The sequence below is a fragment of the Schistocerca cancellata genome, chromosome 1, assembly GCF_023864275.1.
Source record: "Schistocerca cancellata isolate TAMUIC-IGC-003103 chromosome 1, iqSchCanc2.1, whole genome shotgun sequence".
Taxonomy (NCBI): domain Eukaryota; kingdom Metazoa; phylum Arthropoda; class Insecta; order Orthoptera; family Acrididae; genus Schistocerca; species Schistocerca cancellata.
Window position 1 is genome coordinate 251,739,266 of NC_064626.1, and position 18,457 is coordinate 251,757,722.

General features: G+C 44.7%; 1 protein-coding gene across 1 annotated transcript in view; it reads left to right on the forward strand.

Moving 5' to 3' along the window:
• LOC126167810 (DNA-dependent protein kinase catalytic subunit-like) overlaps positions 1-18,457 on the forward strand; it is a 540,256-nt gene that overhangs the window by 147,453 nt on the left and 374,346 nt on the right. The window contains exons 14-16 of the mRNA XM_049920510.1: positions 366-653; positions 9,953-10,063; positions 13,046-13,239. Coding sequence (XP_049776467.1) covers positions 366-653; positions 9,953-10,063; positions 13,046-13,239 — 593 coding nt within the window. The remainder of the gene's footprint in view (positions 1-365; positions 654-9,952; positions 10,064-13,045; positions 13,240-18,457) is intronic.

Sequence of the window (18,457 nt, forward strand, 5' to 3'; positions counted from 1 at the left end):
TGCTTTATTATCGTGTACTTAGGTAGGCCAGGATAAGTAGTTAACATTGGCCCTTAAGTGGCTGCTATTGAGGTGGTGTAATGCTGTCCTTACACATAGCTGCAGCGTAGACTGTACACTGCTAGTAGCCTAACATAATTATGTAGCACCAGCTTTAAATATAGCTTGGTTTTTTAAAACCACGCTACTGATGAGTAAATCCTGAAAATAAAAAATAAGTATAATGCTGGAAACACCAGCTGCTCAGTAAATTGTGTGGAATGTCAAGTGAGATTAGACAAAGCCTTAATTCTATTTGTATTATATTCATTCACAGAGTAGCGTCAAATGTTGACTTATTAAAATATTAATAATGTGTATTACAGGTGCAGGTTTGGAGAAGGACATGGAATTGCAAGTGTTGCAAACTGAGCGTAGATTGCATCAGCCTCGACGAAGGATCCGGAAGTTTAAACGAGGCTCTACAGAGCTGCCGCAGACAGAACTTGTAAGGCTTCAGTGGAGAATATTACACTTTTTGGGGTCATTGAGATCTGATATCACTCCAGCTCTACTAGCTAATGATCCTCTTGCTGTCAACACTGCATGGGGTCACACAACACACCTTCCTTTTATGCTGCCATTTAATGATATGAGGGCTACCATTTTTTTTGGTAAGTATTTCTTGTCATTCTTATGTGAAAGTTACCATCACCTTTTTATGTTCTTATTATTTTAATAGTGAAAGGGTCCACAGAATGCAAACTGTAACTGTCACAGAAACTAAATTGATGTTAGAGAATTATAAAGAAATTAGTGTCGGCGTTCAATAGGTAATGATGTTCTTACTGTGTCCAAAGGGCATTACTATTGTTTTTTGTCAATACGTCTACACTAGATTTACAAGGAAAATTAATTTTTTTATGAGTTTTGGACTGCTTTCAGAAACTTTAACAACGTCTGTGGAACAATGTATACTGATCATCGGTAAAAAAAACTTCTTATCACCTTTCCAGATTACATATGGGGTGTGGGAGTGATGGACTACTTAATATAGTGGTGTGAGGCATACAATCATTCTCAAAGACGGTACACTTTAAGCAATATTCTATTACAACAGAGTGGCTAAAAGTCTACGCAACATTGGCTGAATTGGATACTGCCACCCCCCCCCCCCCCCCCCCCCCACACACACACACACACACACACACACAAAGTTTATAAAGATTGTTTGCAAAACTAACAACAAAAGGTGTTTTGGATGTCAAATTTTAATCTTACAGCTAAACATCAAAAGAGTGAGTTAAAACAAAAAGCCAGTTATAAATTGCAGCCTAGCCCATATCGCTGTACAGGAGTCACATACAGCAGTAAAAAAAATGCTTCACTGGCAGGGCAGACATCTAACGATACAAACTGATAGCTTATGTTACATCACATATATATGGCTCCCTAATTTACACTCTTCAAGACAAAGAGGAATATAAAACAACTAACTGCTCCCATTGACATGAAATTGAAATCATCAGCATTGAAATAATGGAAGGTACAATAAAGATGGTATGGAAACAACCACCAGTAAGAATGCCAATTCCTTCTCTTCATACGAGGTGTGACTGGGAAGTTTTAAGAATGGGCTTGTAATTGTACAATGGTGGTACTTACATGCTACTGTGATGCATTTCTTCAAAATAGTCGCCTTCTGACTGAACACACCGGCTCCATTGGTGTCTCCACTTTTGGAAACATTCCTGGAAATTGTTTTCCTGAAGTGTGCTAAGGACACTCTCTGTATTACCTGGATGTCTTCGCTTCCATTTCAGTGAAAATTTCAGTTTAGGGAACAGGTAGAAGTGCGCAGGGGGAAAATCAGGGAAGCACAGGAATTTTGAATTTGGTCAAAATTTCAACGCTGGATAAGGCACGATGAGTCAGAGCATTGTCACAGTGTAGCACCCAACTCCTGTCTTTCCACAATGCAGGCCTTTTCATCTGCACCTTTTCGTGCAATCGCTCAGGGACACATTTGTAGTGTTTCTGATTAATTGGTTGTCCTCCAGCAGTAAATTCATGATGCACAATACTGGTAGACTCGAAAAAAATCACCAACATTGTCTTCACCTTCAACCGACTTTGCCGCGCTTTTTTCAGTCGTGGTGCACCTGGAGTCTTCTACTGTGAAGACTGCACTTTGGTTTCAGGATCATACCCATATATCCACAATTTGTCACCTGAAATTACCCTATTTAACAAATCTGGGTCATTTTTAGTCCAATTAATCAGTTCTTGGCACACTTCAAGTCAGTACTGTCTCTGGTTACTAGACAACACTTCTGGAATGAATTTTGCGGACGCTCGACGCATGTTCAGATTTTCAGTTAAAATTTACTGAACTGCATAGAAACTTAAATTATGTTCATAAGCGATCTCCCTAATTATAAGTCTATGATCAGAGCGCACTAAGTTGCGAACTTTCACAACATTTTCATTCGTTTTTGGGGTGGAAGGATGGCCAGACCATGGTTCATATTCAAATGACTCGCGGCCATTTTTAAATCTGTTGAACCAGACAAAAACATTTGACTGGCTCATACAATTATCTCCAAAAGCTGTTTTAATAGTTCGTAAGTCTCAGAAGCTGATTTCCCAATTTCAAAACAAAATTTCACACAAACTCGTTGCTCCGTTTTTACGTCAATTTTCACACAGACTGACTCTGGCAACAAGCCCTAAGAGACCCGCACTCAACCAGCAGCCACAACGAACTGAATAAAGGAAATGCAGTTTCCTGTAAGAGGGCATTCAAGGACGAGGTAGTGACTCACTCCCCACCCTCTGTGTACCTGCTCGCCAAACCAGTAAGCAGTTGCGGATCCATTCTTAAAACTTTCCTATCACACCTCGTATTCTTACTAATTGTCAAGGACTGCATGTTGAAGCCTAACTGCTGACACAACAACTGGGATTGTTACTTACATGTGGAAACTGTAGTGAATAATTTAGTTTTTGATGCGAAAAAAGACTTTAAGATCAGCAAACTGACAAAAATGACTGAAACCCAGATCTATGTATTGTTACAAAATGTAGTTTGTCTACCAGTTACACACACAAGAAACATGTTGTCTGGTTCTCACACACTTCGTAACAGCCAATTATACTTAATATAAGAATGTGGCAGATTTTGGTTAAAAAATTTCAGGAACCAGGATGGAATTTTAGGAGAGAAAACTGGCAGTATTGGGCAAAATAAGTTGACTTAAATTTATTCTGAATAGCGTGTACTGCAGAAATCAATTTTGCTTGCTAGTCCTGGTAATTTATATGGCCAAGCAGAAATACTAATCATAGATGTAGAATAGATACGGAAAACCTTTATGGTGAATATCGACAAAGAGGTAACCTAAACATAGGAAAACAGATACGGTAGAAAATAAATGAGTCTCAGGGAGTTAAATGGGAAGAAATGATAGAAAATCTAAACTTCAGCCACAGCTGTCAGAAATCTTGGTCTCTCTTATGATGAATGGAGCAAGAACACAGATACTAAGCTAAGCATCTAAAGTAACTTCCCCTTAGAATGTCCACCACATTAAACACTGTGCAAAAAAAGTTCTCATCGATCCACATTTTAAAAAGACCCTTAATCAAGAATTGCAAGATATCGACAATGAACTAAAAGATGATAAAAATTTTAGTATTTTAATTAATTTATTATTATTTTTTTTGATCAAGAGATTAGTGCAGCAGTAAAATAGCTCAAAGTTAGAAAGGTTGCTGGAAATGATGGAATTTATCCAGAGTTTATTGAAATGTTGCTCCACAGGGTAGAAGATGGTTCACATTTCTGAACGTCCATGCAGTTCACATTTCTCAACTACTATGCTCAAAGAATCCTACAGCAATTTAAATTATTTAAACAGTAGCAATTCTAAAACAAGGGAAACCTAGCAATGACTGAGCTGCTAACTATTACTAATAAAGAGATGGAGGGGCTGACCAGTACTTACCTCAGCTCAGTACAGCCGATAGATACACAAAACAGAACAGAAAATTTACGTTCCTAGGTTTTGGAACTTCGTTCCTTCATCAGGGTGGAGAGAGGGGAAAGAAAGGGAAGAAGGGAAAGTGGATTCAGTTACTCACAACCCAGGTTATGAAGCAACAGGGAAAGGTAAACAGGGAGGGTAGCAAGGATGGAGGCATGGTTGTTAGAGGGAAGCCAAAGATATTCTACTGTAAGTACTTACAGCATTCTACTGTAAGTACTTACAGCACTTACAGCACTTACAGCACTTACAGTAGAATATCTTTGGCTTCCCTCTGACAACCATGCCTCCATCCTTACTACCCTCCCTGTTTACCTTTCCCTGTTGCTTCATAACCTGGGTTGTGAGTAACTGAATCCACTTTCCCTTCTTCCCTTTCTTTCCCCTCTCTCCTCCCTGATGAAGGAACGAAGTTCCAAAAGCTAGGAACGTAAATTTTCTGTTCTGTTTTGTGTATCTATCGGCTGTACTGAGCTGAGGTAAGTACTGGTCAGCCCCTCTATCTCTTTGTTAGTATTTGTTTCACATCTTTATATGAGATTTTCCAGTAATCATTTAGATCACCTACTAACCATTAAACAGATTATTTTACAGCATAACATATACAGCTATTAACAGCAGATTACCCTTAGAGCAGGCTGGATTCAGGTCAAACTGATTTTGTCGTGATTAGGTCTTAGATGTAACTTCATTCATTGATATGAACTTATAATGAGCCCAAAAAATTGTCACATTTGTTCATTTAACTGCAGCATGTGATAGTGTATACGCACATAAACTACTACTTATATTTAAAAAGAAAGATGATGAGACTTACCAAACAAAAGCGCTGGCAGGTCGATAGACACACAGACAAACACAAACATACACACAAAATCTAGCTTTCGCAACCAATGGTTGCCTCGTCAGGAAAGAGGGAAGGAGAGGGAAAGACAAAAGGATTTGGGTTTTAAGGGAGAGGGTAAGGAGTCATTCCAATCCCGGGAGCGGAAAGACTTACCTTAGGGGGAAAAAAGGAGGGAAAAAAGGACAGGTATACACTCGCGCACACACACACACATATCCATCCTCATATACACAGACACAAGCAGACATTTGCAAAGCCTTTACAAATGTCTGCTTGTGTCTGTGTATATGAGGATGGATATGTGTGTGTGTGTGTGCGAGTGTATACCTGTCCTTTTTTCCCTCCTTTTTTCCCCCTAAGGTAAGTCTTTCCGCTCCCGGGATTGGAATGACTCCTTACCCTCTCCCTTAAAACCCAAATCCTTTTGTCTTTCCCTCTCCTTCCCTCTTTCCTGACGAGGCAACCATTGGTTGCGAAAGCTAGATTTTGTGTGTATGTTTGTGTTTGTCTGTGTGTCTATCGACCTGCCAGCGCTTTTGTTTGGTAAGTCTCATCATCTTTCTTTTTAAATATATTTTTCCCACGTGGAACGTTTCCCTCTATTATATTAAACTACTACTTACTATGAAATGAACCTTAAGTTGTGCTAAGCTCAGTAAAATATTGGAGAATACATTTCAAAATTGCCGATTCAGAGTTAGTTTAGGAAAATGTTCAGGTAAATCACTTGAGATAAAAATGTACTGTCTCAAGGACCAGTGAAAAATGTACTGTCTCAAGGACCAGTGTTTTCTCACAGTCAGTTAACTTGTACACAGATGATATTCTGGTGACAACTCTTCAAAAGTTCTGCTGTGCAAATGATACTATTCTACCAGTACAAAGCAAATTTTTTGAAGAAGGTGAACAAACCCTACCAGAGGATGTACATACACTAAATGGATGTTACGAGGGTAATCCCAAAAGTAAGGTCTCCTATTTTTTTATAAGTACATAGACCTGTTAATTTCTACAATGGTTTACATCAGTTTACAGCCTGAACATTTAGCTATTTTTCGACATAATCACCATTTCTGTCGATGCATTTTTGTGGACACTGTGGCAGTTTTTGTATGCCCATGTTATACCAGCTTGCCGCCATGCTGTTCAGAAAGTTATGAAGCTCTTCTTTCACCTTGTCATTGGAGCTGAATCGCTTTCTGGCCAAACGTTCTTTTGACCTAGGGAACCGGTGATAGTCACTGGTGCCAAGTCAGGACTATAGGGTGTGTGGGTGATTATGTTCCATTGAAACTGTTGTAGGAGAGCAATGGTTTGCCGAGTGATGTGTGGGTGAGCGTTGTCATGGAGGATGTGTATGCCCTTACTCAACATGCCTCTTCTCTGGTTCTGAATTGCCCGTTTGAGTTTTTTCAGAGTCTCACTGTACCTGTCAGCATTAATTGTGGTCCCAGTGAATCAGCTCCGACAACGAGGTGAAAGAAGAGGTTCATAACTTTCTGAACAGAATGGCGGCAAGCTGGTGTGACATAGGCATACAAAAACTGCCACAGCATCTACAAAAATGCATTGACAGAAATGGTGATTATGTCAAAAAATAGCTAAAAGTTCAAGCTGTAAACTGATATAAACCATTGTAGAAATAAACAGGTCTACGTACTTATAAAAAAATAGGAGACCTTACTTTTGGGATTACCCTCATATAAACAATGGAGTTTTTGTCCCAAAAGCCAATAAACAAAAGGGATGTTATATTCCATGTAAACAACATAAGCACAATATCGACTTCTTTTGAGCTTTATTAAACTGCTACTCACATCCTAAATACAGTGTGCCGGGGTTAAGCCTATCATTATATAAAATTTAATAACTTGAGACATTTATTGTTGGTTTGCTTGTGGCAGTGAATGTGTGGTTGAATTGTTGGAGGATAGCTTTATAGGCCCATTGTTCTTTGTGGAGCCTTCAGTTTTGGCACAGTATGTCTACGTATGTTGTTGCACTAACTTCCTCATGATGTGACCTTTCTACAAGGTGGTGAACCACACCCTTTCAAGAACGTTGCGAGGGATTTTTTGGATCAAGAGTTCCCATGTTGCTGGATTGGGAGAGGTTGTCAATTGATTACTTGGCCCTCTAGAAACCCAGACATTATGCCACTTGATTTTTTTTCAGTGGGGATTTATCAAGAATTAAGTGTAGCCGATACCAGTTTGCACCAGATCTGTACAATCGTGCATGAACAGCTGTCTCAAATTTTAAGCCTTCAATGCTGCAAAACACTTGCAGAAACTTGAAATATGGATTAGATGTCTGTTGTGCCACAAATGATGCACATATCGAGGTGTTAGGTGTGCAAAGAAACATTTTGAGTTACCATACTTGTAGAAACATACTTCAGTGAGTATCTCAATTACTTGTCAAGTTGTTATAGTTCATATTATTATGTATTTAACCCAGTTCTATGTACATAGGCTTAATACGTAACTGCTCTCTGACATTTGGAAAACATCATGAAATAACTGAACAAAAAATTAAATCTTGAAACAATATTATCAGAAAGCTGACTGGCACAAGCTCCTGTGTAATCAGACACTTTACACATGGTGTCCAATTGATTATGTATTCTGTTGCTGAATACTGCATACTTGCTTGGGTTAGACAGAATCGTTCAGCAAGATTGGTGTCCAGTTAAAAAACACGGTGAGAATTGTTATTGGCATCAAATCAAGATTAGTTCCCTGGCTTCATATCTTAACTCGGCCAACAGGCAATGGAAAGAGAATGCAATAAAATATACAAGGAATCAGTTCTTACAATCTCTCCAATCGACAAGATTCTTTCTTGTCTTCTGACATAGCATGCTTGGATTTAGAAAGCCTGTGTGGTATCTTGGCAGCCTCCACTGACCTACTCTTTGTGATTTAGAAGAGACTGTTAAGCTAACTGGACACTGGGTACTTGACAAGGTCTGGCTAAACATACTGCCCCAACCATACCATCTGGAGCTGCATCAAGCAATCAGAACCACGTTGCAAGATTCAAACCATCTCTTTATAAAAGGTAGAGTGTACACAGCCCAGAAAGTGAGTATGGAGCAAAATATCAAACAATATACAGTATTATTAGTGAATTCCCCTAGAAGAAGAATTCAAGGGACTTGAATGACCTCATAAAGTGTTCTCCAAAGGCTGTTGTGTGGTTTACCTTCCTGTACATAGAGCTCTGCCATATTAACATCATTTCTGAATGTTTAAACGCTATAATTTTTTGCTAGTTCATTAGTATTCATATGTTTATTCTATATCTTTCTTCTCTGTTTTACTTCTCACATTTTTCTGTAGTTTTGCCATCACTAATTAAGTACTAGCTACCATATAGGGCTGTAACATAATAGGTGAAAGTATTTAATGCAGGGTGATGCTAGTTACCCAGTATGGCTTATAAGCAATTGATATTTAAGAGGAGATGATGGCAAAGAAAAATGCCCTTGAAATGGATCAGTGCTGGACTGAATAGGAAAAAGAATCCCGTAATGTTTGAATACTCCATTAGTAGTGAAGCGTTTGACACAGTCACGTTGATTAAATATTTGAGCGTAACATTTCAGAGCGATATGAAGTGGGACAAGCATGTAATGGCAGTTGTGGGGCATGTAATGGCAGTTGTAGGGAAGGCAGATAGTCGTCTTCAGTTCGTTGGTAGAATTTTGGGAAGATGTAGTTCATCTGTAAAGGAGACCACTTATAAAACACTAATATGACCTATTTTTGAGCACTGGGATCCCTATCAGGTCGGATTGAGGGAGGACATAGAAGCAATTCAGAGGCGGGCTGCTATATTTGTTACTGGTAGGTTTGATCATCACGTGAGTGTTACAGAAATGCTTCAGGAACTCAGGTGGGAGTCTCTGGAGGAAAGGTGGTGTTCTTTTCATGAATCGCTACTGAGGAAATTTAGAGAACAAGCATTTGAGGCTGACTGCAGTAAAATTTTACTGCCGCCAACTTACATTTCGCGGAAAGACCACAAAGATAAGATAAGAGACATTAGGGCTCATACAGATGCATATAGGCAATCATTTTTCCCTCATTCTGTTTTGGAGTGGAATAGGGAGAGAAGACGCCATTTGTGGTACGAGGTACCCTTCGCCACACACTGTATGGTGGATTGCGGAGTATGTATGTAGATGTAGATGTAGATGTAGATGTAGACAGGCCACATAAAACTTTAGTGGTACATGCAGTATGATGGTGCGTCGCCACCACCGTCATCAAATCCATTTGTGATAAGATAAGCTAGATACTATTTAGCTAGCAGACATTATAAGACCATGCTGGAAATAAAGTGAAAATCATTTAACACATTTTTCACTTTAAGTTCAGTATGAAGTTTGTACTAACATTATCATCATTCCTTTGTTAACAACATTTGTATACAATGAGAGTAATTGCTCCTTGTCACTAATTGGCTGAGAGATTAAATTCTCTCTCAGCTTAGAACATTTGTATCGTAGAAAGTTGTTCATATTGTTTTTATTCATTTTTAGATCCAGTTACAGGAAAATAGTCCTTTTTATTACATTGTTTTTGTCAGTAGGTCATAATGAGCCTAAGAAGCTTTCAGCACAGTCAAGAATAGCCAATATCACATGTTCAACTGAAGTAAAATGAAATCATACACATGAAAAGTTTTCTGACACTAATCTGCTGGTTCAAAACCTGTAATGGTGCTGTTTGTGCTAAATAGCATTATTAATAGTGATTGATTAATTGCTGTTTTTACATTTTTTGTTAGTTAATTTGTAAAACCCTAATCTCTATCCTTATCACATGATTTTACAAAATGCATAAACTGTGCTGCCTGTAATAACATTATTACAGATTGCACAATGTTGTGCCTTTTGTAAAATTTATGTGCGCTCTTGACCAGCACCTAAACAAGAAGTTCATATCACAGATGATGATAGTCATGCAATAATAATTGTGTGACTGTAGATTGAATATAAGTATCTTGTCAGTATTTTATTTGTAGTTGTTTTTCAGAGCCTACGTATCTTTTATGTGCTATTTTTGTTTAGACCAATTCCTGCCAAGGATTATTGACCTTGCGTTGAATTCGGGTGACCGGAAAACTCGAGTGGTGTCTTGTGAGCTCCTACAGGCTGTTGTAATGCTAATGCTTGGAATGAGTGAGTATTGTTCAGTTATTAAGTGCGTAGAATTTTGTATTATCTTTGCCTTAAAAAGGCAAAAACCTTGTAAAAGTTACGGCTGTGAATTTTCCTCTCTGGATTCTAAATTGAACTTAGAGGTTTTCCTTCCTAATACTTGAGTTTAAATATTGTTCTGTGGGATTTAAATTAGCCATATGTTACGTATTTTTCTTGCAGATAAGAAGATGTAGATAAATAATTACCTCGGCTGTCTTCTGATTTTTCTGCTCTCTTTTCACAAAAATAATTGAAACAAGCAACAGTTGTAAAAGATAACATATTTTGGATTGGATAGAAGTGTACTTAGCTATTGAAGTAATCATAGGATAAAAAATGAACTGATTGTATGGCATTGTTGGCCGGAAGGCCCCATTGGGGGAGGTTCGGCTGCCGAGTGCAAGCCCAATTTCAGTTGACACCATATTGGGCAACTTGCGGTCCGGTGATGAGGATGAAATGTTGATGACAGCACAAGACCCAGTCCATGATCAGAGGAAATCTCCAACCCTGCTGGGAATCTAACCTGGGCCCACTACATGGAAGGCTAGCATGCTACCACTCAGCTAGTCAGGTGGACAATCATAAGATATCTTTTAACTGTGGCTGGTTAAGTAGTCACTTTGTTGATCCACTAAAAGCCCCACACACTGCTCTGAAAACAGACCCAGAAAGTCATCCTATTAGAAGTGTGGTCCCCTCAAGGTGATCAATGGTGATCACCATCAGCCCCTGGCCAGTAGTAATAAAATGACCAACCATTGCCAGTGGGGAAAATACGGAGGTGGTGCTTCTGTAACTCTTGTACTGTGACTGTGGATCTAGGATCCCGATAGGTTACAACTCCATATTGTCCTGCTCATGTTACTCCTAAGCCAATGTGTATAGGACCCATGTTAATTATACAACAGTGTACATGTTAAGCTCCCTTTCCCAACATTTGATGAGTGGCACTGAGTACACTTTCATGTTAATTCTGCCACACATTTCACTGCCGGTGTAGGCCTGTTATTCTCATATAAGGTAAATGATAGTTGACAGACAGTTTTAGTAGTAAATGATGCATGGCCTGCTCGAGAACTGTGGCATGGTATTCTAACAAATTCTGACATGTCAAATGATTGGTCATGCATTTATCCACAACTCAGTTTTATTCACATTGGTGAGCTCTCTCTCACTACTTTTGACTAGTCTGTGCCAAGGATACTCACATGCTAAGTCTGTCACCTATCTCTGTTGCCAGTATGTGCTTCTGTTTCACATGGACGGTACTAGGTAATACAGCACTCCATCTGCGTGGTGAGCTGAGTGAGCGGCAGTTGTTTCCCATCACTCACTATCCACACAGCTTTCAAAGTGGATTAGTGTGACATAACATATATGTAATGCCATCCATGTGACTGAGGGAACATGAACTTTAACTATATCACAACATAGTGCGAGCCTGTGGAGAGCATCAGTGCTGTACACCCAACAATATTTTGGCATTTATACATCTACATGATTTTCACCTGGCTGTGCAAGCTACACAAGTGACTGAGCCATAAGTGCTGGGTGAATGCCATGCAGGTTGGACATGCACTTGCTGTGATCTACTAGTTAATGCACAGATAACTTTAGGGGTGAAAACTATGTGGCTTATCCATTTACCTTGTTGTGATCCTAAAGGGCTCTCTGGTGCTCGTACAGCCCACAATTGTAACTAATTTCCAACTTGTAACATGTATTATGGATGAACACCTAATGTAAATTACAGTTTCTTAAGTCATAATAGCTTATGAATTTATGAGGTCTTATTATAAACTGAGAGGGCAATGGGGTATCCAGTGAATGCACTTAAAGTTCTTGGTGTAATTTTCCAGTTGTCAGAATCTGGATTTTCTCTAAATATGTGGACAGCTCATTATAATGACATATGAAAACCAGATACCTAGTAAAAAAAAGTGGCTTGTTTACAGAAAACCTTGCTTATGAAGTAACTGACCATTCTCAATCGAGAAAGTGTCCCTTCTTCATGGGGAAGGCAGTGAGAGAGACATTGAGATTAAAGTGATAAGATATATACCATAACCAGAGCTAAGAAAGAGTTGAAACTGTGCAATTTCCAACAATGCCAGCATCATATGTGTCAGTATTGTAAGAGATTCTTCAAAGGTAGATGTTAACAGGTTTGAATTTAAACATTGCAGTTTGTTGTATGTGTTGCTTTAGCTGTGGAGAATGACTAATAAATTTGTTTAACAGGGTAGATAAAGAAAACCTACTTGCTAAGCAAAGGCTGTAGAAAACACACACACACAAGTTTAGGAGATGTACAAGCTTTTGGAGCCAGTGGTTCCTTCTTCTGGAAGAAGGGTTCAAGAAGAAGGAAGAGGGATGAAGGAAAAGGACATGTGAGGTTTAGGAAATAGGGAGTATTACAGAAAACTCACCCAGAACCCCAGGTCAGGGGAGACTTACTGGTCAGGATGAGAAGGTCCGGCAAGTCTCCCTTGACCCAGGGGATTCTGGATGACTTTTCCATAACTCTCCCCATTTCCTAAACCGTGCCAGTCCTTTTCCTTCACCCCTTTTCCTTTCCGTTCAACCCATTTGCCAAGAGCAGAAGCTACAGACTCCAAAAGTGTCCTTAACTTAACTCGTGTGTGTTTTTGTTCTCCTGCTGCCCATGGGTGAGTAGATTTATTTACCTATACAGTTAATTTATATTTTCAACAAATTAATATGTTAATTTTGTGTGGTGTTTAATTTGGAGTTTTCAAACATAGTTTCTCCATGCCAGCAGCTGAATCTCATTCGTACTGTAACTAATCTTAAGTTGCTCTGCAGCTGTGGTAGTCACTTAGAATTCAGTGTATTTTTTTAAGTTGCTGTGACTTATTTTATATTTTACTAATTGGGAGATGATTAAGAGCAAGAGTGCATTTAATATACTATTGTTCATAGTGTTTTCTTTGACAGAATGGCACAGAGAAGAGGAAACAAAAGCTGAATTATTTAGGAGAATATTATCTGCTGTCATAAAACTGGGATGTGATACTGATCAAGTAGTTCTACAGATTTTTTATCCACTTGCTTTACAAATGATTCACTGGTACAGCAGCAGATTCCAGTACAATACCAAATATTGTATAATTGTTGTTGAAGTAATAATGGTAAGTTATTGTAGAACTAATATATTGTGATAATTATTTTGAAAACTGGCAGAGTATGAAGTGTGTCACTAGCATTTGAAATCTTGCTGGAACTCTCTAGTGGGAGATCTTTTCTTCTTAAGTATCGTTAAAAAAAATGGTAACAGATGAGGTTGATATGCAAAAACTAACTGAAAAATGTGGAACTTCTTAAAAAAAGAATAGAAAAAGTGAAAAAATGCCTCTTGAAAATAGTGACAATGGTTGATCAAACTGTTTACAGGTGTACTCCAGGTTCATGTTCAGCAGGCATAATATCTCGGCAGTCAGACATGTTGCTATTGACAGGCGAACTGACATACTCTGTGTGTATAGGGGACTTCTATCCCTTCCCCCACACAGGTCACTCCTTACACCACTCCTACGCAGGGTTGTGCGTAGGTGGGAGAAGAGTCAGTTGTGTCAGCTACTCTTCTCGGCATCAACTGTTTTGGCGTCCAGCTGTGGCAGTGTAAACATAAGCCCTCCATTCATCCTGGCTACTGTACATTGTATTTGTTGAAAGGATAAGACACTCTGTAAACACAGTGAAGGGGTGGCCAGAGGGCCTACATCTGCACTGCTTCATCCAGAGTAACCTGTTGGCATTTGTGACCATCATCATTAATGCGCCTATCTCTTTAGCCACTGGTACATGTCCTTTAGTGTGGATGGTGTCCAGAGCATACTTGATGGGGAAGGAATGTAAGTTTGCATTGCACTTTCTCAAGGTCATTTCATCAGGATGGTGGCGACTTGTCTGACTGCTGAAATATTATACCAGTTGGAAACTGTGAACTGACAGTACACATATGAAATATTTGATCAACTAATATTCCAGGAGATACTGAAGACTCACAGTAATGCTGATGTGTCTGTACCAGTCTTGATCACTTGGGTCAGGCATGTTGCAAGCTGTTCCCTCTGACACAGGCGGAGTTCTTCTAGTGAAATTAGTGTGCCTTCCCCTATCCTCAGAAATTAACATTACTTCTCTTGTCCTTATTGGCACATACTTCCGTAGGGCTCCCTGCTTTACCAGGTAAGGGTGAATGGCGAAAATTTTATAGGTGGTGTCATTTGCAAATGAGAACTGAACCAGCACATAGATGTTCTAGTCCTTTCCAACTTCCACTGTTGCTACATTGTTGTATAGTTGTTATGTTTGTTTGCTTGGCTCTGCAATTAGTCCCAACCCTATAGATAATTGTGTCTGAACCTTTTGCATGATGACCAGGTACTGCCCTGATAACAGCAATGCTGGGTTGAACTGTCTGTGCACTGCACAGTGTATGACTTAGTGTAACTCAGTCACTTCCACCTGAGCATCCCATATGCTGTTGGCTATCAACTGTAAAAGCCTTGCGACCATTACCCTTGTGTTTAGTGAATGGAATGGGTCTGTATAACCCCCATACCCTATTTCACTGTGTCAGCCAGTGTCCTTACAGACTCTGTTAGTTCTACTGTCAGCTTCTGCAAAGTACTTGGGATGTTTAGTACATGCTTCTAAAAGTTTGATAACTATATAGTGTGCCTTTTTATTACTATCTTCAACTTCCACTATTCTACCCATGATGTCATTCATCTTGTGGATATCATTGATATCAGAAACCTGAATACTGTTTTCAGTATTTTCCAAACAGCATCTAACCATCCCATCCTGCATCGTTCCGAGGTTCGTGGTACTATATCTGTGCCTTGCTGCAGTTGCCCCATAATGACTTGTAGGGCATACACGTTCCTTGGCATTCCATCCATACATCTCCGAACACTCCTGTCCTTCCACCTCTCTATGTAATTTCGAAAACGTCTCCTCCAACCTCCGAATCTCATTCCTCATTTCCTCTGTACTGTAAGTCATCCTTAGCAGCCATCAGTGACTGGTGACGATAACATCCTCTTGCCTAGCGAATATCATTCCTTTCCAAATGGTGGTCCTGCAATGCTCAAAGTTCACTCTCAGTGAACAAATGTAGCATGGCCAGGATTAAGACATGACTTCCCCCTATCTCTGGCATGCAGTCAATTTGGAAAAGGGAACTTTAACTATTCCCCCTGTACCTTTTGAAAGATCTGATGCTGCATCTCCCTCTCCCTCTCCCAGCATACTGCATCTCCCTCTCCCAGTGTACTGCATCTCCCTCTCCCAGTGTACTGCATCTCCCTCTCCCAGCGTGCTGCCTCTCCCTCTCCCAGCGTGCTGCCTCTCCCTCTCCCAGCGTGCTGCCTCTCCCTCTCCCAGCGTGCTGCCTCTCCCTCTCCCAGCGTGCTGCCTCTCCCTCTCCCAGCGTGCTGCCTCTCCCTCTCCCAGCGTGCTGCCTCTCCCTCTCCCAGCGTGCTGCCTCTCCCTCTCCCAGCGTGCTGCCTCTCCCTCTCCCAGCGTGCTGCCTCTCCCTCTCCCAGCGTGCTGCCTCTCCCTCTCCCAGCGTGCTGCCTCTCCCTCTCCCAGCGTGCTGCCTCTCCCTCTCCCAGCGTGCTGCCTCTCCCTCTCCCAGCGTGCTGCCTCTCCCTCTCCCAGCGTGCTGCCTCTCCCTCTCCCAGCGTGCTGCCTCTCCCTCTCCCAGCGTGCTGCCTCTCCCTCTCCCAGCGTGCTGCCTCTCCCTCTCCCAGCGTGCTGCCTCTCCCTCTCCCAGCGTGCTGCCTCTCCCTCTCCCAGCGTGCTGCCTCTCCCTCTCCCAGCGTGCTGCCTCTCCCTCTCCCAGCGTGCTGCCTCTCCCTCTCCCAGCGTGCTGCCTCTCCCTCTCCCAGCGTGCTGCCTCTCCCTCTCCCAGCGTGCTGCCTCTCCCTCTCCCAGCGTGCTGCCTCTCCCTCTCCCAGCGTGCTGCCTCTCCCTCTCCCAGCGTGCTGCCTCTCCCTCTCCCAGCGTGCTGCCTCTCCCTCTCCCAGCGTGCTGCCTCTCCCCTCTCCCAGCGTGCTGCCTCTCCCTCTCCCAGCGTGCTGCCTCTCCCTCTCCAGCGTGCTGCCTCTCCCTCTCCCAGCGTGCTGCCTCTCCCTCTCCCAGCGTGCTGCCTCTCCCTCTCCCAGCGTGCTGCCTCTCCCTCTCCCAGCGTGCTGCCTCTCCCTCTCCCAGCGTGCTGCCTCTCCCTCTCCCAGCGTGCTGCCTCTCCCTCTCCCAGCGTGCTGCCTCTCCCTCTCCCAGCGTGCTGCCTCTCCCTCTCCCAGCGTGCTGCCTCTCCCTCTCCCAGCGTGCTGCCTCTCCCTCTCCCAGCGTGCTGCCTCTCCCTCTCCCAGCGTGCTGCCTCTCCCTCTCCCAGCGTGCTGCCTCTCCCTCTCCCAGCGTGCTGCCTCTCCCTCTCCCAGCGTGCTGCCTCTCCCTCTCCCAGCGTGCTGCCTCTCCCTCTCCCAGCGTGCTGCCTCTCCCTCTCCCAGCGTGCTGCTCTCCCTCTCCCAGCGTGCTGCCTCTCCCTCTCCCAGCGTGCTGCCTCTCCCTCTCCCAGCGTGCTGCCTCTCCCTCTCCCAGCGTGCTGCCTCTCCCTCTCCCAGCGGGCTGCCTCTCCCTCTCCCAGCGGGCTGCCTCTCCCTCTCCCAGCGGGCTGCCTCTCCCTCTCCCAGCGGGCTGCCTCTCCCTCTCCCAGCGGGCTGCCTCTCCCTCTCCCAGCGGGCTGCCTCTCCCTCTCCCAGCGGGCTGCCTCTCCCTCTCCCAGCGGGCTGCCTCTCCCTCTCCCAGCGGGCTGCCTCTCCCTCTCCCAGCGGGCTGCCTCTCCCTCTCCCAGCGGGCTGCCTCTCCCTCTCCCAGCGGGCTGCCTCTCCCTCTCCCAGCGGGCTGCCTCTCCCTCTCCCAGCGGGCTGCCTCTCCCTCTCCCAGCGGGCTGCCTCTCCCTCTCCCAGCGGGCTGCCTCTCCCTCTCCCAGCGGGCTGCCTCTCCCTCTCCCAGCGGGCTGCCTCTCCCTCTCCCAGCGGGCTGCCTCTCCCTCTCCCAGCGGGCTGACTCTCCTCTCCCAGCGGGCTGACTCTCCCTCTCCCAGCGGGCTGACTCTCCCTCTCCCAGCGGGCTGACTCTCCCTCTCCAGCGGGCTGACTCTCCCTCTCCCAGCGGGCTGACTCTCCCTCTCCCAGCGGGCTGCCTCTCCCTCTCCCAGCGGGCTGCCTCTCCCTCTCCCAGCGGGCTGCCTCTCCCTCTCCCAGCGGGCTGCCTCTCCCTCTCCCAGCGGGCTGCCTCTCCCTCTCCCAGCGGGCTGCCTCTCCCTCTCCCAGCGGGCTGCCTCTCCCTCTCCCAGCGGGCTGCCTCTCCCTCTCCCAGCGGGCTGCCTCTCCCTCTCCCAGCGGGCTGCCTCTCCCTCTCCCAGCGGGCTGCCTCTCCCTCTCCCAGCGGGCTGCCTCTCCCTCTCCCCAGCGGGCTGCCTCTCCCTCTCCCAGCGGGCTGCCTCTCCCTCTCCCAGCGGGCTGCCTCTCCCTCTCCCAGCGGGCTGCCTCTCCCTCTCCCAGCGGGCTGCCTCTCCCTCTCCCAGCGGGCTGCCTCTCCCTCTCCCAGCGGGCTGCCTCTCCCTCTCCCAGCGGGCTGCCTCTCCCTCTCCCAGCGGGCTGCCTCTCCCTCTCCCAGCGGGCTGCCTCTCCCTCTCCCAGCGGCTGCCTCTCCCTCTCCAGCGGGCTGCCTCTCCCTCTCCCAGCGGGCTGCCTCTCCCTCTCCAGCGGGCTGCCTCTCCCTCTCCCAGCGGGCTGCCTCTCCCTCTCCCAGCGGGCTGCCTCTCCCTCTCCCAGCGGGCTGCCTCTCCCTCTCCCAGCGGGCTGCCTCTCCCTCTCCCAGCGGGCTGCCTCTCCCTCTCCCAGCGGGCTGCCTCTCCCTCTCCCAGCGGGCTGCCTCTCCCTCTCCCAGCGGGCTGCCTCTCCCTCTCCCAGCGGGCTGCCTCTCCCTCTCCCAGCGGGCTGCCTCTCCCTCTCCCAGCGGGCTGCCTCTCCCTCTCCCAGCGGGCTGCCTCTCCCTCTCCCAGCGGGCTGCCTCTCCCTCTCCCAGCGGGCTGCCTCTCCCTCTCCCAGCGGGCTGCCTCTCCCTCTCCCAGCGGGCTGCCTCTCCCTCTCCCAGCGGGCTGCCTCTCCCTCTCCCAGCGGGCTGCCTCTCCCTCTCCCAGCGGGCTGCCTCTCCCTCTCCCAGCGGGCTGCCTCTCCCTCTCCCAGCGGGCTGCCTCTCCTCTCCCAGCGGGCTGCCTCTCCCTCTCCCAGCGGCTGCCTCTCCCTCTCCCAGCGGGCTGCTCTCCCTCTC